Raw genomic sequence first — 25,408 nt, forward strand, 5'->3', positions numbered from 1 at the left:
ATAGCTGGTAATATATCTGCTAATGTGTTTCTATCAGCCAGAAATGTATTCATACAACTTTTGATGCATTGATTATCTTTACAGTAGATGACAGCTAAACAAAAAGTCTGCATTTTGTGATATTAAAACTTATGAATGCTATAAAAAGTGCATCTTCTCCGTGCAAGTCAAGATAAAAAAAAAACAGCGTAAATGTGCTTAACTTTAAATTAAACCTTTCATCTGTCAACATTAGAGTTGAATTACATGTGATACAATAAAAATGTGAAAAAGATACAATGAGAGACTTGAGGAAACGTTCTGAACAACCAGCATTTTATTGCATGTTTAGAATGCTCACGTCAGTCATCGCCACTGACTACAACAGAGTGGTCTGCATCAGACAGACGAGGAATGATGAGGAGGTTACAGACTGATGGAAGTGATGAGCAATAATATTTCTCTATAAAAAAAAACAGGAAAAAAGAAACTACAGAGTACATCTTCAAAGAAATAAAAAAAATAAGAAAGAGAAATAAAAAGAAAGACAAGCTGCTGCAAGATGAGAGCACCGTGACAGCTCCTGGGCTGCCCCCCCTCCCACACAATCCCACCCTCCCCCACCCTCCCACCCCTCTCCATCTGGAAAAAAAAAACCCCAAAGTGTGATGTGAGAGAGAGAAAGAGGGGGACGGAATGACAGCGGGCTGGATGGTTGGTGATGGATGAAACAATGGTGTTTTAGCTCGGGTGTGATGTTGGGAATCTGATGCCGCACGGTCGCAGTTTGCAAGACGTTACAGTCCGAGTCTCCTGCAGCGTCTAAACTTTGACATGTGTCCGCCTGCTGTGCTTGGTTTGACTCATTTACAATGACCCTTGAGATAAAAAATATAAATATCTTGATGCCAAACAAAACGCGGTGTGTGTTTAAACTACATGACATGGATGAGAAGGACACATCTTTGATGCGCGAGTAAATGAAATTTCTTTGAAAAAAAAAAAAAAAAAAAAGAAAGACAGCATTTAACAATATTCTTTACATCTTGGCACTGCATATTTTTCTTCTTTTTCCTATTAATTTCATATAAAATATCATTAGATTGATACACCCTTATATTATTACTGACCACTTAAACCATATTTTACCCCCCCATCTCTGTGACCCTGGGATTAGTCATGCAAGATATCTCCGTCTTGTAGAGGAAATATACCTGTCTGCCCTTTTCTCAGAGCAGTAATCTTTAACATACAGCCACAGAAGGCAGTGGTTGGACCATCAAAAGGAAGTATCAAAAACAGCTTAACACAAAGAGGGAAAAAAATCTGTACAAAATGCTTAGGTCAATGATAACAGAGAAAAGTCTGTTTTCTATATTACAGTTTAAAATCCAAAATCGGGGATAATCTCCCCCCCAGCCTGCCCCTGCCCAGCTCACCCAGATGTCTGCGTGGATGATGTGATTTTTTTTTTTTTCTTTTTTTTTTTTAAAGCAAGGATTACTAAGTAAAATACATTTGCAGCACAGTTTGCTATTCCAATACATACAGCAGTTTTTCTCATAGCTATTTCATAGTTAATACAAAGCAGTCGCGATAAAGCAAACATCATAACACAAATGTATTTTTTGATTTAAAAAAAAAAAACAGAGAGAGAGAGAGAGAGAGAGAAGAAAGGACAGGAAAAGACAAAGGCTATACTGACATGTATGTACAACCTAATATTGGAACGCCCTTAAAACAACCCATCAGAGAACAGACTTTGACAGGATGAGTGGTGCCACACACAGCTGGGTGATATTTCCATGAACAAAAGGCCTGAGGTTTGGATTGGTTTGGCAAAAAAGGATGAAACCTTTAAGACAAACAAGCTCTAATTCCATTTTCTTTTTTTTTTTTTTTTTTTTTTTTGTCATTTTCTCTCTACAGTATCAGACTACACATGCAAGACATACAACTAAGTGCAACTGAGTGAAATGTTTGTTTTTTTTTCTCTCGTTTAATTGAATCATTCCCTATAGGTTTGAACTGAGGTATGTGTACTAACGGTTTTCTCATGCTGTTATCTTTAGTAATGTCAAGCTACACATGCTGAGAATGTTCTAATCTACCAGCGCTTTTCCTCCTTTTTGAATACCAAACAAACCAGCCAGAGACTGGGGGTTTGTGGATGAGCTTGGCCCTGTTCTCACGATCCTAGCCTGGCTGTTACTGACCCATCCCACAGCTGCCTGGATATTAAATACATCTTCTGGAAACCACAGATTGCCCTTTTCCTTTTCAGTTAATGAGCGGTGAACTTAGAAAATAATAATAACAATAACTGCCATAAAGTACCTTGTACCCAGCTTATTAGTTGACAGGAGTGTTTTTTAATATAAAAAGTAATAAGTTGACAGAAACTAAAACACAATCATAACGTCTTGCTGATCTTAACAAAGAACAGCGGAATCCCATCAAGACGCTAAAACCCCTAAAAAGTGGCATACAATCATTTAAAAAGGATACAAATGGAAAAGGAATAAAAGAAGAGAAACATTGAATCATTGTGTGGTCCAGTCGAAGTATAGAATCGTTTCACATTGTTCTCTGCAAAGCTTTTCCATTTACCGGTATATTTTTTCCTCATCAACTTTATCTACATACCCTTTATGTTGCACACAAATCTGCTCCTGACCAAAAAGCTCCCTTTTCCACTCACTGGCCCAAAGACAAAACGTTTCCCTAATTTGGTCATAATCTAGTCAGACTGTCAGCACCTCCCATTCAGTTTTGGTCACTGCAAACATTACTGCAGCTGTCCTGTTTGAGACACCCCCTTTGGTTTTTATAAAAATGAATGAAAACACCAGCTTGAGGAGCATTTCCCTCGATTCAGTCTGCCATTGGCTGGACACAGCTGATCACCCAATGGGAGAGAATGGAGGAGAGATATTTGGCCTTGTCTGCTATTGCATGGAACACACAACATTGACTTTGTAGTTTATCTTTGGTAGTCACAGAACAAGATATTTAAACACATCAACAACAACAAAAAAGCCAAATAAAACATCAAATAATAATAATACTAATAATAAATAAAAAAAAATTAAAAGTGGTTGATTGCAATTGTCTTGAAATTCATGGTCTCTTTAAAATTTAACTGTCCGCCAAAGCTGGAATTTTGTTGCTGCTTCATAAAACCACAGTCGCTATGTGGATTCCACTCAGTTCAATGTTGGCTTTTTGGGTGACATTGAACGTCCAGGTATCCACATTCCCTAAATGGCATATCCTGGATGTTTGGGCCCTTGTGATGGCTGTCAAATGCTGGAATGTGCAATGTTTAGGTGTTATTGCAAGTCTTAGGACTTTTCCCTCAATGAAAGAAAACCAGCATTTCATCTGGTGTGCAATTATTAACACTCACTAAAACTTAAAACTAGTCATGCGCGTGATACAAATAAAATTGCAGGGAATGCACATTTATCTTCAAGCACGGGCTGGACTGAATGAAATTACAGTGTGGAAAACTCGACACATTTGATTAACAATGACAGTTGTGTTCAGGAATCACAATTAGTTGGTCTAAATCATTATCTCGCCGGTGCACACCTGACATTTTCATTTTCCTTTAAAAAACCCAGAGCTTGTAAGTGATCAGAAATTCTGTTGCAGCTCAACATGCTCTGCCGTGAGGGGCTGTTTTAAAGTATAATTTCATAAGGATAAATCATAACCTGCATGATTTCTCTGTCATTCATTCGCATCTTAAATTAAACTTCATTGATGCGTGGAGAGAGCCTTCATTATGAGTAGTGCATTGCCAATGGACTTCATGAGCAGGAGGGGGAGGAGGGAGGGAGGGAGGGTGGTGTGGGTGTTGGGGGGGTGGGGGCTGGAGGAATGGAGGGGGTGAGGAGTCGGGCTACATGTCAGAGTGGTGACTTTTCTGAAGATTGCGGAATAAATGACAGAAAAATACTACTTGGTATCAGACATTCTGCTTCATGTGTGTGTTTTAAAGAACAACATGAAAGGAAATCATAAACATTCATCATCAAGTGCTGACCACACAGAATCTCCACAGCATGGGCATGAGGTCTGATCAGTTTAAAGACAAAAAAAAAAAAATAAAAGGAAAAAAAAGAAAAAAAAGAAAAAAGATGCAACATCAATTACAGCATTGAATGATGGAAAGACACATTATGTTGATATTTTATAGCCTCTTACCCCCCTAAAAATACACCCCAAAAAATCCCAACATCCCTCCCACCATAGATGGAATCAAACCAATGCAAAGTGTTGAAGGCAGTGACAATGAACAGAAGTCCGCACTCGCTCTCCCTCACACACACACACACACGCACACACACGGTGTAAATTAAATGTCAGTCATTCTCTCTCTCTCTTGAGTTTGTGGTCAGATGTGTGTGTCTTCAGGGAGGGAGGGAGAGAGAGAGAGGAGGGGGGGGAGGGGGAGAGACACGACCCCTCTGCAGTCCGCTGCGTGCAGTCCGTCCTGGCCGCACGGCGAGGGTCCCCGCCCGTTCTGGCCTCCCAACCTCTGACCACGAACACGTCGCCGCGTACCAAACAAGTCCATCCGACACATGAGTAGAAATAAAGTTTGTTTTTAAGCTTTACTTAAATCAAAAGTAGAAAGTAATCGAGAAAAAAAAGGAACCCTCATGCGGGGCGTATTCTGTGTGTTCTTGCTATGTTTTGTAATGGCACTAAAAAGTTACTTGGAGACATTTGAGAGCTGTCATCAGTGGCTGAGACTGCAGTTCAGTGTTTGTTATCTGCGGAGCGTTTCTGTCTCCCAGATGACCAAGACTGCCTCTGCCTCTGAGGCCAGGAGGGCGGCGCTAGCCTTACAGCATGTCATCATGGCCCTGGTCGTCGTCGTAATCTCTGTGGTGATCGAAATCCGGACTGTGATTGGCAGTCGTTACCAGGGAGAGGGGCCCTTCGTGGTCGTCGGGGTCCAGTGGTTCCTCCTTAACGCTGATGTGATGCCTGGAACAGGAGAAAAGTGTAAAAATGTAGATGCGCTCCAGTTATTCTTAACTTTATTATATCCTTTTTTTTTTCAATAACCTTTCACACATGCAGGCACAAAACAGACCTGTGCTGATTCTGTTTATAAAGAAAGAAACAGGGGAACAAAAACAAATGTCTGGCTTCAGTGAGGCTGTGACTGGGGGCCTCACTGGTGCTGATGATAATTTCAGCTTTCTTTTGAGGTATTCCAATCCCAGCAAAGCTGCAGGCTTTTTATTTTCATGGCAACCGACAACAGGGTATTCACTTAGAATTGATAAATGAGGAAGATTAACAACGTGAGATGAGGATAGGAGAGAATGGACTCTGTGGAGCGAGTGGGCTGCCGTTGTCAGCCTCCTGGTGGTGGAGGATCAGCGGCGCGCTGTGTGTTCCCCTTCCTGCTCGTTAACATGCACAACCTGTGAGGCGGGTCTCCAGAGGACGACCCTGAGCCGGCTTCTATCATTAATCAACTTCAAGCAAACACAGCGACCAGACACCGCCATACATGCTTTAAACTCCAGAATTAATGCATATTTTCAACCAAGTGTCAATAAGGGAAGAAAAGCGCTGGCAGGAAAGGCGCGCGAGGAGAGCTGCAGCGGCGCACTCGGCACAACACTGTGATAAGAAACAGAGCCCTTATGAGAATAATAACGCTGTCACTTGTAAACAAGGCAAAAACATGAACCCCCCCAGCTCACAGCCTGGGCAAAAGAGCCACTAAAGAGATGAGATCTGCCAAATTTCTCATTACAGAAACAGAGCAGGAATAAAGCACAGGGGGAGAGCAGGCCTGGCTGTGGCAGAAAGGAAAAAAAAAAAAACATTATGAGCAGCTGCAGGGGACTTGCCGCTCTAACCTGCGGTGCCAGCCTGCTGTAGTGGAGGTAGAGCGGTGTCAGGATGAGGCACCAGGCTCATTTACTATAACAACAAGGGACAACTGGCACATTCTTCATCACCAAAGCCCACATTTGATTTATTCACACCAGGATGTCTTGTGTGATTTGCAACTATTGTGATGGAGACTCTCATATGCTAATGAGCTGACATATTTTGGTGTAAATTATAAAAAGGGGAAAAAGTAAAGTCAGCTTTTCTATCATTTTCACATCAAAGTAACTCCACAAGTGCCGTTGCCTCAGGACTGACTCTGTGGCTGCAGGGCAGACATGAAATTGTTATTATTATGCTATTGAACTGCATGCTGATTCTACACTTTGCTTATAATTAGCCTTCTCTGGATACCTGAGTCTTGTCTGGCTGTTTAAGAGAAGTGCTCTGGTTTCCTCGCAGTATTAAAAAGCTGCGTCCTGTCAACCAGCAGTGCACTGGCACATGTGGAAAACACATGTTGTTACACAGTTAACAGCGATGATGAACTTGTATTAGGAACAGCGCGAGCCAAAGCATCACAGAAAAACAATGATACTTTTGAATGTGCCGGGTTATGGCTTCTTGCCTGAACATGAGGAGACTTCCACTGATGGAATATACACTTACTGCTACCGTATTTAACATTAATGCTCAATCCATAGACATGAAACACTGGGTATGTTTTGTTAATAAGAGAATAAAGTTATTTAAAAGCAAAAGAACATAGATTTAACTCATTTTGTACTTGTATAAAGCTTATACACATAATTATGGAAAAAGACTTTGTGAGCTCTATCAGCCTAAAGATAGAAGCAGAGGGGCAGAGGGAGAAGCAGGCTGCCTTTAGGCCAGCACACCCATCCTGTCTCTGCCTTTCCTGTTCCACAGCCATGCTCAGAGCTATGTTCACAGTGATTAGGGATGGCACTTTCCTCCATTTGGCCAGGAGCTCATTACTGCACCTTTTTTTTTGTTTTCAGGCAGAATTTCCCCCAAGCTCAGACATTTCAGGAGGCCATCCCTGAGTCTACCCGTGCTGCACATCGGTGGTCTGCCCCCACATCTGGAAACGATGCAGCGTGTGCTGTATTATTTTAGGCTTCAAACAACTTAGCAGACACTCCTATACAACAAGTGAATGGGGAGCTGCGGTTTCCAGGCCGACCGCAACTTTCCTACATGAGAATCTTGGATGATGTCCTCCAGACTAATTATGCTTTTGTGTTGTTTTTCTTTCAACGGCTCCGAGGCGTTTCTGAATGTGTTGCAGCTCATGTTTCACCGTGTCGGAGCCAACAGCTCTGTCACTTCGTGTTCTGGCATTTTGTAAATATTTTAACAAATTGGAATGCTGATTATGGCGAGACTCAGCAGACAGCAGGACACATAAAGGGGAGTTCATAAACTTGCTGTTAAAATAACAGAAGGGCTCCGGTCTTTTCTTCTCTGCCGGTCTGGTGATGGAAGCCTCTAAAAGGTGGAGTTTCCTTTTCTACAGGGAGGCCAGCCACAGCTCTGGCCATGACCCCACACACCACTCCAATATCATCCCTTTATTTATTGTCCTCTATGGCATTGTTTCCTTTTCATCTAATGCCATGTGTTAGGTAATTTTAGTGCATTTTGGGTGGGCAGGGACATTTTTTTCTGTCTACATCTATTTGCAGTGTTGCTGTCTCAGGGGAGTAAGCAGCTGAAACTTTTTTTTCTTAGACAGACTGTGGTGGAGATAGAAAGCTTGTGTGCCACTCACATAGCTGGCAGAGGCGAGCGTCCCGGGCTGCTGTCACTGCCGTTGCTGTTTCCATGGTCCATCGCTCCATTCATCTCCTCGCGGATGGCGTTGGCCAGGGAGTTGAGGGTGGGACTTCCAATAGAAGCAGTAGTGTATAGAGGTATGTTGTTTTCTGCCATTGAAGCCTGAAAAGCAAAGCCCGAAGCATTAAATGTGAAACGGAAGAGAGTTGTCAGCATTTTCTCAGTTGCCCATCACTCTTTTCATACCAGTACATCCCCACGAAAAACAAAGACTAAGTGACCCGGCATATGAGTCGGAGACACACTTTTATTTTTTTTTATTATTTTTTGGAGTTCTGAGTGAGGCAGCTGAAGATGAGGTCACATTTTATTTTTACCTGGAAGGCAGCAGAGAGGGTCGGACCATAGCCCAAGCTGGTCTGAATGTTCTTCACTAAGGCTGGACTTCTGCAAACAGAAAAATTGAATTACAACCACAGACTCATGTCTCACCTAGCATGCATTCCTGAGCTACAGTATTATATTTCCTAAAAAGAAATCAATGCACTTTGTATAAGTACTAAATACATTAACTGGTGTAGTAATGTGGATATTAAGGCTTTAGTTCTAAGATGTTCAATCACTTGACAATACCACACAACTATCTTCAACACTTTGCATTTCATGAAGAGAAGAATAGGTTGATGGAGGCAGATCTTGTGAAAGCATGATGGGTGAAGAGCTTAACACAAAAAGCATGATGGCAACACCGAGGGAGGGAGCATGCAGGTGGGGTTTTGCCTCTGGAGTTTGCAGGCGCAGGCGGAAGTGCTTACTGTACGAGCAGCTCATCAAAGTTCTCATCAGCGGCGTATTTCCGAGGGCGGCCTCGCTGTATGTGGCGGCCGCGCTTAAACTCCTCATCATCAACAGTCCAAAAGGACCCAAACTCATCCTCTACTCTCACAAAGCACTTATGCAGGGAAAGGTTGGTGCGAATGGCACCCTGGGAAAGCAAACCAGCAGGGACAGCCAGATGCAGATGCAGTGATCGACAGCACAGAGGACGGACACACAGACAGACACAGGGAGGAGGGGAGAGGGTGAAGATCAAAATGAAAATAAGCGTAAGCCATTGTTGGTTGTGATGCATCACCAAAAGGCTTCTACAAGCATGAAGGGGAGGCACGCCAAAGCAAGCAGGGACTTTGGACGTTATGGCACACAGACAATGAGATGGAGCAGCAACAGCAGCAGCAGCAGCCTCTTCCCATCAGTCAACGGTGAGACAGACGCTAGCCAGGGCTCAAAAGTCCAAACCTACCCACTGATCTTTTGAGGCCGTCTCTTTTGGAACTCTAGTTCGTCGACTGTCCACACAGCCCCTTTTACGTTTTCTACTCGCACAAAACACTTGTGAAGACTAAGATTATGCCGGACTGCATTCTGCAGTTGGTGTAAAAACAAAGAGAGAAAGAAAAGGTTGCTATCAGTACAGTAAACATGTCTTCATGGGAAAATGTCATTACAAAGAAGAAATATTTTGACAGCCACTGGATGAAACCTGAAGGAAAACAATAAATAAACCAGAATATTATTGGCAGTAACTGATCCTGAAGTTTCAAATGACTTGAACAACACATAAATATTTCCTAGTTTCCATGGCAATAATCCTGTGTTAGTGACATCTCTTTTCTATCATTCAAAAGCTGTGATTTCTGATCAGTCAGTAATAAAAGTAATGAGTGAGATGTAGAACACTTGATTTTTATTTGCAAAAAAGTTTCTGGTCATTTTGATAGTAAAAAAAAGAGCTATTGAAATTTAAATCCATGGTCCAGTCCAAATCATTTAGGCATGAAAGTAGACCTGCATACATCATCCCTTTGTTATTCCAGGAGCTATGCTGAGTGCATGTGCATATAGTAGGGGTGTGTGTGTGTGTGTGTTGAGAGAGAGAGAGAGAGAGAGAGAGACAGAGAGAGAAAGAGAGAGAGAGAGAGTTGTGGAATCCAGTGTTTATAACACCAATGTGCCCCTATGGAGGGGCTGTCAGTAAGTGTGTAACCTGATGGAGGACGGGGGTGGAGCAGAGTAATGGTGGTGTTGGAGGTGTGTGTGTGTGTGTGTGTGTGTGTGTGTGTGTGTGTGTGTGTGTGTGTGTGTGTTAGGTCTCTTCCAGCTCCATGTGGCAGATCAGCTAAGGCTTAGGAGAGGCTTTCAGTGCTTCATCAATGTCTTTCTCATTCAAATCTTACTCTCTCTGACTCCAGTCATTTCTGTTTTTTAGGTTGTTGTTTTGTTTTCTTTTTCTTTGTGTGTGTGTGTGTACGTGCACATTTGTGGCTTGGTGGAAAACAGAGTGTTCCCTTCTGAAGTGAGTGTGAGGGGCTCAGCCAGGAGTCACTGGCAGAGCACTGCTATGTTAAACTAATGCCACCCACCACCAGAACATCCCCACATATTACAGGGAGATTGTTTTTTTCTTTTTTCTTCGCTCTCTGTCTCTCATTTTTTCCTTTTTTACAAGAATGCACATATTCATCTCCTTGGTTTTTCTATGTGGTTCATATGTTTGTTTAATGGGTGGTTCATTTGGACAGAATAAGTGGTGTATTGTTATGCATTTGGGTAGAGGTTCATTTATAGAGGTATTATGCCTGGCTATCATTTAATTCTCCCTAACATCAACACAATGTCTCCCTTTTTTCTGGTACTGGTTTGACAAAGTCAGAAGGAACAGCAAAATTACCTTCCACGTCGCTGCGTTGCGCCTAAAATATGCAAACATTCGTGTGAACCAGTTGTAGATTTCGTTTAGTGTTAGCTGCTTTTCTGGAGATTCGAGGATTGCCTGGATGAGGAACAGTGACAGAAACAAACATTTAAAATTTTGCTCCCTTCACAAGATGATCAATAATTCACAAGAGGCATGCAGTTTTGTGTGTGTTCTCTCGTGAAAGACACAGACAACAGGAAAGAAACTGTCACTGTAAAGTGTACTCTTTACTCTGTTTATGCAAGTCTCCTGCACTTTTCATTCAAAACGGCAGATTTGAATATATTTTCTTTTGTGGGTGTAGATGAAGGGCAAGCGAAAACATTTCTCAGGCAGATTACAGGGCAGCAATTATGGCCGGCTCAGATTAATTCCTGAGATCCCAGATTACTGTGGCCCAGCGATAATTGACTGGCCATCTTAAAACAGGTTCATCCCTACTGTTGTGTGAAATGAATTTGGTAATAATCACAGCCACTGAAATGCTTAATCAAATGCAATTGTCATTTGTGGCTGTTTTTTTGAATCCCGTACGCATTCTTGCACTCATTTGAAGATGGTTAATCTGCTCCTCTGTCTAAATTGCATTTGAAATTTAACAAGGAATGAACAGAGAAAAAAGTGCAACTAAAAGGAGTTTGTGTCCTTCTAAAAAGCTGAATGTACAACTGATGTATTTCCTGCTATGAGGCAGGGTGGGGGATGTTGAAGGTCCTATTCTCTAAATCAAACGGATAATGAGGGTTGTAAGCAGCAAAGAGTGCATTCACAAGTAGAATCCTTACCTGTCTTATTAGTGAGGCGTACGTGAACGGCGGTCTAACATCTGCATTCATGTAAAACTCTTTGTTCTGACTGATATCTGTATGCAAGAAACAAACACAAACTGTGTCAACATGGGATAAAATGATCAACAATAGCGTCATTATGGTGTTATTACTTGGCTGTGTGTATATATAAATATATATATGTAGTTAGAGTGTAAGTTATTGAGCAGGGCAGATGAATGTGCTGTTCCATGTCTGTATTTGTACATGTGACTATGTATGTTTATCCTGCAGTACCTGGAGAGATGGGCATGTTGTACTTTTCTGAGTAGCGCCGTCGCATGGGGCCCACGCTGTGGAGGCTGTTGGCTGTGATGACGGAGTGAGTCTGGGACAGGGGTGTGAGTGGTGCTGTGGGTGTGGTGGGGGTCTGGGGCAGGCTCAGAGGAGGAGAGGCCTCAGGGGCCGACTTGGACAATGTGATGTTGGACACCAAGTTGAGCTGAGGAGAGGAAACCAGACCACGACCAAAACACAGAGAGAAACACAGACAGACAAGAGCTCAGTTAGTCCTCTAATTACCCCCGTGTCTCACACGCCTCATAGACTATGAATATCTCCCCTCTAATTGCAGGCGGCCCTGAGATGATCCATGAACGTTCGCTAAATGTTTGGAAAACAACCCTGGAGCCCCGCTCCTCCACTCTCCACCTCCTCTATTCTTCACGCTTAGCCCTCTCCTACCTCCCTCCCTCTCACTGCCGTGTCAGGCCCGCGTCCCAGCTTTCTGTTTCAGCGGCTTTGTTTAATCTTTTGTCCCTCCTTGGACAACACACCCCCACTTCATCCTCTCACTGTGGGTCCGCAGCATGGTAACCAGTGAGGGTTGAGTAGGGAAGGGAAGATGGGCGGACTGAACAGCTCTGAAAAATGACAGTGTGATTCTCACCTACCGCTGAGCAGCCCCACTAATAAGGTAGCCAGAGGAAGAAGCCAATCTGGGCTAATTACAAGATGAAATTGTATTGTGAGGACTCTAATTAGGAGCTGCTCATGGAGGTGATCTGATGATTAACTATTGTATCTGACTGACCTCTATCATCAGGGCCACGATGGCCACAGCAAAGATGGCTCCATAGTATTTTCATGGACAGCCGTATGTGTGAATGTTTGGTTTTTCCACTGAGGCCTGTGTGCGTGGATGGGCTGGGCAGACTAAGGAGAAGGAGGGATCTAAGTGATAATAGCTACAAGGTAAACTAATTATGGCAAGTGCTCGAAAGGTATAGCATGGCTTCCAGCAGCTGTGGCGGCTGCGAGCCAAGTGCCAAGCCTCCATCCTGGAGCTGCAGTCAAGTGGAAAATTCTAGCCTGACCCCTGCTCCAGCTATTAATTGGCAGGAAAACTAATGACACATATACATATTCCCACAAAATTGTTCTAATTGCTAATTTGCAGAAGGAGGCCAGTTTCCAAATTAAACATGACTTCAGACTGTGAGAATAAGAAAGAGGAAAAAATACACAGAGAGAGAAATAGCGAGCTGAAGAAAGAGACACAGTATGGGCAGAACAGATCACATCTTTGACATCATTTGTTGATTACAGCAGTGGGATCAGATGTCTTAATTTCTGCTGATAATGGCGTGGAGGCGATGGTGAATCAGAGGTGAAAGGGAACATTTTTTTAACACAAAAACACATTCCACCAAATTCCCAATCACATAATTAACACTCATGACCAACAGGTATAATATAGATATCTATATCTCCATAATTTAGTGTAGACATGGAACTTGCATAATAATATTGTGGCAGGGGAGATTTTAATTTTATTTTATTTTATTCTATTATCTATTAATGTATTTGGCATTTTGAAATGATTGATTTGCAAACTGCTCTCACAAAAATGTGTGACATTTGTTTTTTCTTATTCTCCCATTTTTAACAAATGTGTCCAAGTCCTCACAATGTCTATTTATATTTGAGGAGGCTGAACTCTGCCTTTTGGCACAGCCTGCCCAAATAATTTGGATTACTGCTAGGATGCAAAAATGTAGACTACATCCTTACAACAGTAGCAGAAGACATGTTATTCTAAATCTTGAACAAAATAAATCACACTTGGGTTAGTGTGTTTCTGACACAATGCTATCAATAGAATGGGGCTGTGGTGTTGACTTCTCTTCCTGTGGATTAGCAGGCTTTGTTTCATGTTTCATCCATATTCCCTGGCCATAAACACAGAGAGGCTTCAACAATGGGCCAGACAGGCTGGTAATAGCCTTGCCTTTGTTTGCCTCACCATTTGGGCTCACTCCAGTGCCTAGACAAAATGAGACTTCAGACTGAAATTAATTAAATGGTAATTGGTGATCTAATTATACTGGCTTTGACTCGGCAAGCTGCTAAAGAAAATAAACAAAAAGTCCCTCCTTAATTATGTATGGCGTAAAAGGTCAGATTTCTGACAAGAATGCTTAGTGACACCGAGTGCAGACACCCACCCACACACACACACACACACACACATACACAGGCAAATACAAACACACACATACACAGGCATACACACACAGAAACACGCATTGGTAATGGCACATTTTATTTTGATCTCCCCCCACCCCCCACCCTTATCCACCTCAGAAGAATAAAATGAATCCTATTCATTTGACGTCGTGCATGCACAGTGTCAGTTTGTTTGTCTTTAATTATAACTAAATGTATACCAGCAAATTCATCTGAGCTCCTTTGCTATGACGGTTGGCTACTTATACATGACTTTATTATATGCAACAGCACAGAACAGCAGAAAAGCATAACTAGCAATTACTGGAAGAACACAAATGTTTCTTCAGAGTGGTTGTATCGCCCGTCAGCTCTGAGAATTGTTTCATTCTGCATCTGCTCAGAGGAGGTTTTTTTTGGTGGCCACATCTGATGCTGCAATCTCACTAAAGCTTCAGTGGGGCCATGGGCCCTGACCTGTGTAAGTCCTCCACTCACCCAGCCAAAGCCAGACATATTTATCATAGCATTTCATAGCAGCTCGCAGCAGGCAAAGCGGCACTGGAGAATAGGAGTCTATTTATTTGAATAAAAATCCCAGCTTGCCCCCTTGAGAGTGTTAACGCTGAGCTCTGACACAGCCATTCTCACAGGCCCCAGGGAGAGAGGAGAGGTAGCGAACTCAAGATGCTATCTCCCGCCCCTACCACTTTTCATATACAAATGTCCCTGTGTCAGAGCCCTCGTTTTGCACTCTAATCTACACAATCAGTGTGTGTGACACATGCACAGCTTTAACAGACAGCCTATTGTCGTTCGACATCTCCAGGCGCTTTATGTTGACTGGCTGCGCTGTGTGGAGCACACATGCAGCCTCTGCACGTCAATAGCCACCTCTCTGACTGTAAATAAATGATCCAAGCTGCACAATGTGTTGAGAGACAGGACTCCTGCATGTATATTGTGCATTTGTGTGCATGTGTGCATGTGTGATTTCTAATTCACGCCCTGCAGGAAAATGATCTTTTCACATTTGGCTGTCTGAATGAACTGTCATGCAGACTGAAATATGGTGCTGAGGCCCCTTCTTAAACATGACAAAACAGTGCAGAGCAGACACTAAAATGCCATATGTTAAGCCCTTGCCCCTATAGGATAGGGATTAAGCAGTAGGGTTTATGGCATGACATATATTAAGAGTGATAAGCATGATCTTTGGAATGTGTCACAAAGATAATAAATTGATCTGTTTATTTATTTCACAATTTCAGGTGTATATCTGAAACAAATTCTGGTCAATCACCAGTGTATAACATATATTCAAAACAATCCTGCAAGATCATAATTTTTACTGAATGACCTTTGTTCACTCTCTGGTGAACAGAGGTTCAATCACAAATTCTGGTGTTGACTTGGATGCCAAACTCCATTTAAATAACATTTAAGTTAAAACTACAACTTAAACTAAAATCACAAATTCTGTTGAGATGTTAATGCATCAAAAAAAAAAAAAAAAAAAAAGTCAAATTGCGTTTTTTTTCCTTCTGAATGCCCGACTGAAAGAAGTTAGACCATGACCCAATATTAGCCTATGTTGAGATGAGAATACTTTAAAAGGATGGCTGAGGGTAATTCCTGACAACTCTTTAACCCTAAATGAGGATTAAAAAGTCCCCAGAGAAGCATCTCTTATCATCTACAATAAAATCCATATTAAAATCAAAACCAGCAGGTGCTCCTATATTTTGGAATACCACATTTTGACATCATCTAGCAATCACCTCAGCAATGTTCTTTCTAGATCACTAAGCAATATCTTCTATCAATATATCAATTCATCAACAACATCTTAAAATAACACACTTTTCGACACTTTCGTTTATTACTTTAATAGAAGTATTGTTAAAGATTTAGCATTCTTTTTCTTTCTTTCTTTTGATTATTTGACATGCATTCGTATGAATTTGTTGTTGGTGTTTTAATAAATGTTTCTTATCTGATCCTATGTTATCTGACAGGAAAGCACTTTGTAACTTTGCTTTTAAAAGCATTAAAAAACAATATAATAAATAATCTATCTATAAAATATAATATCTATTATTTGCTGTTATTAATTATTATGCCTATTTTCCTGTGCTTTCCCATCTTTTCTGTTTGCTCAAACAGGCACTGGTTCTCTGAAGCTGAGATGGGGGCTGTTACAGAGTGCATCCAGTCCATCACAGACACCAAATTGAATCTCGGATGTCAGCAAATGTGGTCCAAACAATATTTACTGTCTCCCTCAAGACAACAGCTGTTTTTATTTAGCAGATAAATAAGAAGATGGAGGAATGGACTAATGAATACATGTGTGCCAATTAGGACAAACAAAAGGATGGGGGAGGGACAAGAGAGACGTATGACAGGGTTGCTGCTCACCGGCTGTGGGGTGGCTTTGGGCTCCGTGGACTTGACATGAAGGTGCGTCATCATAGCTTGCAGACGCTCTTTATCTTTTGCTAGCTGTAATGAAGAAGGAGAACACATTACATTTTTCATGAACACACACACAGAAAAAAAATCTATTTCTTTACAAATATTAATTCCATACATCCCTTTGCAGTGAAGGCACGGGTTCACAATGAGTGTGTTTGAACAAATCGATATTTTTGCTCTTGGGATTGTGTAATTATTTGTTTTCAAAATGCTTTTGGAAGCTGTCAACAGCTCTCCACTTCAGACAATCTAACTACTCCAATTCAAGGTTAAAATATACTGCATCTCATAGCCAATAACAAGCCCAGGCCCCTTCTACCTGTCTGAAACTCAGCGCTGTCTTAGCTGCCAGCTTAAATTATGGTGATAGGCTGCATGCAGAGGAAGTCTGTGTCTGATAAACCTTCGCTCCATCTCTCTGGATAATACACCACCAGAGCGGAAATAACAGGACGTTGGTATGGTGTAATGTTTGAGCAACTGAACTCTCATTGTTTAAGGTTAACATTCTGTAAACCACAACTGTTTTATATTCATAATCAGTCATTTTTGGAGTACTACATGGGTAACATGTGATGTGAATATTGCACAAAATCTGGAATACATTACATTTGATCCTTGCTAATATTTGCTTAGAAACTCTAGCAGCCAGCAATTAATGAAAAAAATAGTTTGATGTTATGGTTCGTTTTATAAATGCTAATAAACAAGAGCAACCTTACATTAGCATAGTGGTCATGCTCACCATGTAGCCCACCACTGTCACACAGACACACTTAGGACTCGCTCGCCATTACAAAGTCCCCTTAATGGAATGACAGTGAACCATGTCTTTTTCCATAAGTGCACTCTTAATGTCCACGTGCATATTTTTCTTTCTTGCAGAGAAAGACCACTCATAGAAGACACGGTATTAGAATCACTGATTATCAACAGTTTTCTGCGTGCGGTGGGCAACAATAATCTTGCTGTTCCTTTAACTCACTCAACATTGAGCTCCCGTCCACACTACGCTGCCGAGTCATTTCACCAAGTGTTTTATTGTTGGTGCTAAACAGTTAAAAGTCATAAATAACTTTAAAACCCAGTAAAATTCAAAATGTAATTATCTTCTCTACTTAGCCCCGGGCCCTTCATATATCTTTTCCTGGCTGTCATGCATACATAACACATTTTTAATGACTAGTTACTTGCAAATGTACAAAATTATTTCATTCTGCTGCCCCCCTCCATGTGTGACCCCATGGCTGATATCAGACAGGCAGGGAGGGGTTCGGCAGACACTGCGGAAGTGTCAGGAGAAGAAGACACATAAATATTTGGGCCAAAACAAACGCTGAGACAATACCTGCAGCTCCAGCTGTTGTACGACCTGCATTTGCACCCGACACTGGGCCGTGCTCCTGTCATCAAGGGCATGCTCATTGTTAAGATGCCTGGAAAACAAAAAACAGAGAACACACAAAAAAGCTGATATCAGTTTGGCTTTCACCTTCTGTAGCCTCTTAGATGTAAGAAACAAAGTCCTGTGATGTCTGCTTTAATGACGCAATGTGGCAATTGAATAAAGCACAATGCATAGAGAATATGTGGTAACATTTAGGTAAATATTATGCACAGCTTAAACATGCAACGTCTCAAGAACCAGAAGAAATATTATTATTATATTATTATTTTAACATACAAGAATGACACTTAATATTTTATGACAGTCATGTCTGCTCCACCTACAGCACACAGATAAGAGGAATGATTAAAGAATTCTAGTTTGGACTCCTTGCCCTGATATCATTTCTTCTCATTGCAGCTTCACTTTGCCTGGTCGGATTTGCCCTCTTTTGGGTGTTTTTTCTATTAATTGTGTCAATAAAATTAAGAGAATTCAAATAAAGCCGGGGACAACAGGGCGAGGAGATGGGATCTGTCACCAACTTGAATTATGGATATAATTATGCGTGATTATTTTATACGGCGAAGATGTTCTCTTTTCCTGTACGTTTATAACTAATCTAAATAAGTAGCTCGCCGGGCAGCAGACAGGGTTTTTTCTGTGATTTATATAAAATGGTGGAGATAAGGTTCACGAGTGAAGGAAATATGATTGGAGGAATTTTATCAGCCGCCGCATGAATTACTGTTTGAAAATGCTTATGCAGGGGCATTTCATTAATCATTTAATCATAATCCGAGCAGGATGTTTGAACTGATTTCACAAATACCCTTTCATTTCACTACTTCATTATGCTCGCTAATGGATCCAATATATTATATATATCATAAATTATATCACATCTTCGGTGACCATGTAGGTCACTGTCACCAGGCATGTCTCTGTGTGCACACAGTGGCGCCAGCAGATGGGAGAGAGGTGTGTAACGCGCCTGGCTTTTCAAATGCACTTTTTCTGTCATTTACTGCAAATCAAAAATAGCCAGAGTCAACCTGTGAAGGCACAGTGTTGTCATTATGGCGTTATGATAGCCCAATAAATTTGATGCCATTGCTTTACGTACAGACAACACATTTGTGCATTAAACACCACACATACACTCAGAAAACAGACAGATGTGAGGGGAAGGAAAATTGATAGTGTTCTGCTCGAAATGTGAAGGTTTCTGTTCAGCTGCGGTGTTTTCAACCTTGAGGTAAATGATTTAAATCTTTATGGGAAATGTGGTCTCTTCCCCCCCGTTCAGGTCTTCCTATTGTGTTTTGATAATACATTTTTCAAAATGACTGTGATATACATTCAGCACTTGAAGTTAATTATTGTGGCGAAAAAGAAATTAAAAAGGCATATTTAAAGAAAGCGTGGCCAATAACCCCCTCGCTGAAATCAATTCAGACTTCTCTGAGCTTTCCATTTGTTTGAGTCAAATAAATGCCCATTTAATTAAGTAGGCTGGAAAATGAAACTGGTAAACATTTCAGGACATCTTACTAAATTTCAAAGAAGAAAATAATAGGTAAAGACGTTTCAACTTCAATTTAACTGGCACAGACTGAATTTTCAATGAAGGGTGGCCTACGTGAGCAGCTTTGGAATTTCTCTGTTCATAGGAGACATGTGCCCTGCTTCTTTTCATCCTTTGTTACATTCCACTTTATTTCTTCTAATGACATGGAGAGTCACAGTGCATAATTAATAGGAAATGAAATATTCAAATGGCCCTAATGCAGCCTTGAGAGGAGTGTCTGGACACGGGAGCAGGGGATACGGGGAATTGACATCGAGAGAGACTATGAACGTTGGCATGTGTCACTTTCTGGACTTCAAATGAAGGCACTTTTAAAAGCTCTCTGGCAGGATGACAGTCCCTAATGTAAATTACCACAATAAAACAAGTTAAATAGACATTCCTGCAACAGTCGGCTTTTTACATATCAGTTAGTTTGCCTACAATTTTTTTCTTTTACAATTTCTAATTATATAGACTGGACCCAGAGCTTAAGGCTGTCCCTGTGGATGGTTTATCTTCTTAACTGTTGGTTAGGAATTTTAAATTAAATGCACACATCTTTACAGTAGCTTTTACATTTAAAATGCATTACAAATTTCTGAGGCATATTTCAAATCATTTGGGCTATTAAAATTAATTTTATGTTTGCATTTATTTTGTAGGTTTAGTCTAAGTAAGTTTTTCAAACATACAACTTGTTTTATTTTTTTAAATTTACATTAATTAATTTGATGTTGCTTGTGTTGTTTATTTAGTGGTTTGTAGTGATAAGGCTTAATATAACTCATAAACAATTACTGGAATGTACTGAGGTGTGAAAGAGGAGTTCTTGTGGTTTCAGCAGACAGACAGTGCAGCACTAGAGGGCACTGCAGTGTTTCACTGGCTCTGACCTCTAACTGGACACTGAAGAGATAGGTCTTGACCCCGATAAAAACACCAGGCTCCGCTATGAACCCAACCCCACCCATCTGTGTGCTGAACCCGAAAACAGGAACAGGGATTTGGTGCTTTGTATTTATCAAAATAGTGCGTGTAGGTATGTAATGTTTTCTTTAAAAGATAGAATAAATACACACACAGTTTAAAACAACATTTCAGTCCCCTGTTAGTTGTTACTGTTGGCATGTGGAGCTGAAATCTGGTTGACGTTAGAGTCCTCCTCACCTTTCTTTCTCTCTGGTACACAGTACACTGTGTTCTGCTGACTACACACTCACAGAAACACACACACACACACACACACACCTCTCTTCACTTATATTTTCAACATTTCTCTCAACCTTAGGAGACTTTTGTAAGAGCATTATAATGCCTGATGTATTCTTTGTTTTTATTTTTGATTCTTTTTGGAGGCCTGCAGTATCAGTTGCTGGGTTTCATGTGGAAGTGCTTAAGGGTTTGAGAGTTAACACCTTGGTGAGCTGCTCGCACTCTTGCCTGCTGTTAAACAAAGGCAGCTTTGTGGAGACTCTCCCCAAATGTTTTCTTAACATGTTCCAAGCAGTTTGAGCAGGCAACTAAAGTAAACAAGATGTTGCCATGATAAAAACACTTGTAAAAACATAGCAGAGTGCACTTAGAGACTTTTTAAGGCAGAGCTCTACCGGGCGCATAGAATTTAATTCCCCTCTCTTCTATAAACAAAGGGTGAGGCAATGTCAGAATACAATAAATAGTGATGGATTTAAAGGGGCCCTCCCAAAGCTAAAATATGTGTGTCTATGTGTGAAAGTGTTTGTGTGTAATCCATGGTTTAATAACTATGTGTCACAAGATGTTTATTAAATCAAAATAAAAATACATAACTGCCTCTTTTTTCATCTCCCACAGAAATGGTGCTGCACTTCATATCCAACTACTAAACAATCTAGTGTGATATGCTTTTCAAAGGCAAACTGCGCTCAAAGTGGATTATTTAAACGATCAAAAGAGGATTCAGAATGTTGACAAAGAAAGTCAAAACTTTCAGCTGTCTGTGAGGCGGCCCGCCGCAGCACCTTTCTCTCCTGCGTCTGTGAGGAAACTGTGTGTTCGCTGAGTGCTTGTTTTAGGATAATGGAATTGTGTCATATCTTGTTTAAAGTGCGACTAATCCGGGGTGACAGTGAGCCATTGATCTGCTGCCACAACGCAGATGTTTTCATCCTCTCCGTAACCATGGCGCTGTTATGTGTTGGATTACCTACAGCACACTGCACACAGGGTTGATTAGTAAACCAGGGGTCTGACTCAGACAGGGAATCATGGTGCAAAACAAAGGCCTGTGTCAGGCTGGACGGGGTCGAACCTGTTACACAGTTCACACTGAAAAGATGCTACACAGCAGGTGATGCTGAGTTAGCTGAAGCTCTCTAAGTACAGTATACATGGTTAATTTGCTGCTTTTGCATGCATACATAGTGTTGAGGTGTGATACAATAAAATGAAGAAACACTTTTAACCAAAAAACGAGACAAAAAAATAAAGCTTGAGAAAGGAGGGGGGAAGACAAACAGACCACTGAAGAGACAGAAAGAGCTGAGCGAGGCAGTCAAAGACACACACACCAATCCCCCTGTCCAGTGACAAGGGCAAACATGCAGTGCGCCCTAAGTGTGGGCTGCCACAGATAAACATCCTACCGTTGTTTGTTTGGGAAAAACGGCCCCCGTCACCATGGGAACTGCACTTATCACAGGAATTAGAGGCCCATGCCGTTCTCAGAAGGAGACCCCGCCACAGTACCCTTGTCAAGTGAGGGCCAACCCCGGCACCCACACTCAGGAATAACAACCAGCTGCACCTGTAGTGCCTCTGAGTCGCTGGGGGTCACAAAATGTGTAATCGACCCAACACGAGGACAAACAAACTTGGATAGAAATGTAGCTCCGAGTATGACTTTTACTTACTTGAGGAATGACTGGAAATCATCAAAGACCGCTTCACATCCAGGCCACTTGCAAACACCATGACCATAGAGAGGGTGACTGTGGGGGGAAGGCTCTTCTAGCGTGGATCTGGAAGAGAGATGCAGAGACAGAGAAACAGCCATTAATGAAAATAGATCACAAGTTTTCTGGAACATAAACACGCTTACAGGCCTGTGGTCAAGGGGTCAAAGATGATGGTGTCCACTGTTACAGCTGTTGCCTGGTTAGCACCTCCCTGTGTGTGCTGTATGTTATTTCCACATGAAAACATTGACTTCAACTTCATCTTGGATCCTTGGGCTGTGTGGAATCAGGGTATCTATGTGATCTCTGCTTGCCCTGCTCTTAAAATAGGGGGCTCATGTTGTGAAAACACAATCGAATCAATATGTAATTATTTAGTATCACTGAGCCATGTTGCAATTCACTTTGATCAAGACTGCTAGGGCGCTCCCTCAGTCGCTGGCTTTCCTGCGCTGCCTGCTGCATCATGTCCCAGAGCCCACCTGGAGGAGCGTGCGCCACAATATGAAACCCCCTCCAAAGCATCAGGCACTTTCACATCGTGCACAAACTGTAAACATCCCTGCCTGGTATCAATTTATCTACTGACCAATCCATGTCACCAGGGGCTGACAAGCACATATCCATGGGGAGCGCATGGCTTCGTACAATCAGTCTAAATAGCGGGAACATCCCTGAAAAACAAACTTTACAACATCTTCCATATGGCGAGAGGCGTGGAACCACAGCTAACCACAATCAGTGCTGAGAAAAAGCGGCCTGTGTGGAGGCAATGTCTGCTAAGAGAGCGAGACAGGCAGCCATATGGACACAGGCACTATACAAGACACACAACTTTCAGCTACAAGAGCCTGGGGGACTGGCCTATATCGCTACCACCTGTGCTTCTGGTGGCTCGTGAGCACAGTGCTGCTGCCTCTCTTCCAGTCTGAGACTTGCTCTCTATGACAACAGGCCGGATAGGGAGATTCATTACACCACAAACTGTTGTGTTCCCATTTGGGAATAACTCCTAGCCTTGAAAATCTCATTCATATACGTATATACGACAAGAGATCATTTCTAATACTACTACTACTTCAAGGGATGTCTTAAAAAATTAAATATCAAAAATAACATCTTGCATTGCTCATCCAATCATCCATCTGCTTTGTCTTAAAAAATTGATGTAAAAAATGAATTAACAAAAAAGAAAGTAATCTAACCATTTGCCAATTTTGCAGGATTAAACAAGCTGATGTTCAGATTAAAATCTCATTTGTATCAATGTTAGTAAAGCTGTACCTCAAGTAGGAAATTTTAAAGGTCGTCACAGGTTTCCTTGTGTTATAATTACTTGCTTAAGAGTTCACATTGTTCATAACATGTGATAATTGCATTGCAATTAGGAAGCAGTCAAGCATTCATGAATGTGGTTAGCAGCTTTTTCTCCCTCTTTCAAAAGTCAGATTTTTTTTTTATTCAATTATGAATTATGCATTCACATTAAGACCTCTGTTTTGATACAGCTAATAAATAGATGGCGGAAGACCTATTATAATGAGTTTTTAACAAGGAAATGTGTGGACTGGTGAAGGTAATGCTGGTTTTTAATTTAAAGAGATCCTTTTTTAATTCTTTGCGAGCAGGCTTGTTGGTTAATTCTGTATTAATAAGATATTGAAATGTGGAGTGCGCTGGGAATCAGTGAGCACAAAGCGCTGTGAGGGGCTAGCAGCAGAAGAGCCCTTTTAAACGGTGGATGGCTAAACAGTAGTAAATGACAGAATTTACACCAAATGAGCTACATTAGTGTAATAGGAGAAGAGTGTAGGATTCATGGGGTTTTCTCCCATTTGAGAACACGTTCAGCACTATGAAAAAAAAAATGAAAAAAAAAGAAACGCTCTGCAGTTCCCTGCGTTGCGTTAAATTTGACTTGCACCCACGACAGGTCTGTCAGGATGTTATTATTGTCAGGCAGCCCGGGGGAAGAACACTCTAATGATCTTGTGAGGAAAACCGTGTCATCAGCTTCCTTTAGAGGAGAAGGAACATTAAAGTGCCTATAGAACCGGGCAGAAATGTCTGAATCTTCCAGGTGTTGCACTGTGTTTATGTGTAGACAGACAGACAAGAGGAACTGCACACAAAGATGACTTCGACAGCTTGTAGCCAGTTGTTTTCAAGTTCACTTCTTTTGATGAGATGCTTTGGGCCATAAACAACTCATGATCTATGGCACTGTGTGCTGATGGGCTCAATCTATCAGCAAAAGTGAGGAGATTGATGTCCACCATGGTAGGTCAGAGTCTGGCTGCAGTGTGTGAAACCAGTCACAACACTTTCCCTCACTGTTTCTGCTAATGTTAGCCTATTCCCTTGTGCCCCCCCCCCGGCCCCCCCCTCAACAATCACCCCCATCCCTCTTCAACTCTCTAGGCCCTATACTCAATCCTCTCCTTCTGCCTGTCTTCTCTGTGCCACTGCATGGTTTACCCTAAATGATTTAATTATCATTTTTTTCTTGTGTAAGACAAATCAAAGGCGAGAGAGATGGGAGTGCTGTGCCAAATCTGATTATTTATCTCCTTAACAGATTGCTGTGTTATAGTCCCCGAGCTGTGCTTACTGATGGTTGTTGGGAAGTAAAGTGGGCCAAGCGCTTTGTGAGGATGCTCCCCCTACAAAGCTGATGCAGCACCGTATTGGGAATTTGTGTCAGATACAGATCAGGCACATTTCATTTAAATAAGCAAATCATTGAATAAAGATGACCTGGCTCACAGGGGTATATCTCTATCTATGCATCACAGTTCTCGGGCTGGGAAACAACATGGACTGACAGATTGAGTGACTCAGACCCTGGTCATATCAGGGATGTTATTCAGACAAACAGAAATCCCAGCTTGCTTTGCCAGAGTGTTCTTTGAGACAACTAAAAGCAGGAACACGTGCCTCGTCTTCGGTGTGTCAAGCCGGCAGTGATTGAATTTCTCCTCCTTCCTTAAGACGGAAGTGCAAAGCCGGTGAGTGATTACTGTGGATGCACTTAAGGTTTTAGTTGCAGGCGTCGTTGTGCCTGGGCAGATTTTATATGACACATGAAACTAACTACATGGTACTTAGGGCCTGCTGTAAACCAATCTGAAGCCAGTCGGGAAAACAGGCCCATCAGCAGAGAGGCTTGTTTCTGTTGCATGACAAAAGGACTTGCAAAACCGCATCAATTAAAAGTTCATTAAGTTCAGCACTGGGAGGATGAGTGGATGCTCTCTATTTACGCCCAGGCCGGCCCAGCCCATTATCTTCAACCTGATTATTCAAATCCCTGGATTATAACACAGACGTTTTCTCAGAGCCTTGCTTAGAATAATC

General features: G+C 41.7%; 1 protein-coding gene across 1 annotated transcript in view; it reads right to left on the reverse strand.

Moving 5' to 3' along the window:
• Positions 1-1,060: 1,060 nt before the first annotated feature.
• Positions 1,061-25,408, reverse strand: part of foxp1b (forkhead box P1b) — a 158,325-nt gene continuing 133,977 nt past the window's right edge. The window contains exons 12-21 of the mRNA XM_044348881.1: positions 22,007-22,114; positions 17,504-17,591; positions 16,099-16,182; positions 11,467-11,671; positions 11,188-11,264; positions 10,376-10,477; positions 8,948-9,069; positions 8,022-8,091; positions 7,640-7,806; positions 1,061-4,980 (exon numbers count right to left, since the gene is read on the reverse strand). Coding sequence (XP_044204816.1) covers positions 4,836-4,980; positions 7,640-7,806; positions 8,022-8,091; positions 8,948-9,069; positions 10,376-10,477; positions 11,188-11,264; positions 11,467-11,671; positions 16,099-16,182; positions 17,504-17,591; positions 22,007-22,114 — 1,168 coding nt within the window. The 3' untranslated portion in view covers positions 1,061-4,835. The remainder of the gene's footprint in view (positions 4,981-7,639; positions 7,807-8,021; positions 8,092-8,947; positions 9,070-10,375; positions 10,478-11,187; positions 11,265-11,466; positions 11,672-16,098; positions 16,183-17,503; positions 17,592-22,006; positions 22,115-25,408) is intronic.

Source organism: Thunnus albacares, chromosome 4 (genome assembly GCF_914725855.1).
Source record: "Thunnus albacares chromosome 4, fThuAlb1.1, whole genome shotgun sequence".
Taxonomy (NCBI): domain Eukaryota; kingdom Metazoa; phylum Chordata; class Actinopteri; order Scombriformes; family Scombridae; genus Thunnus; species Thunnus albacares.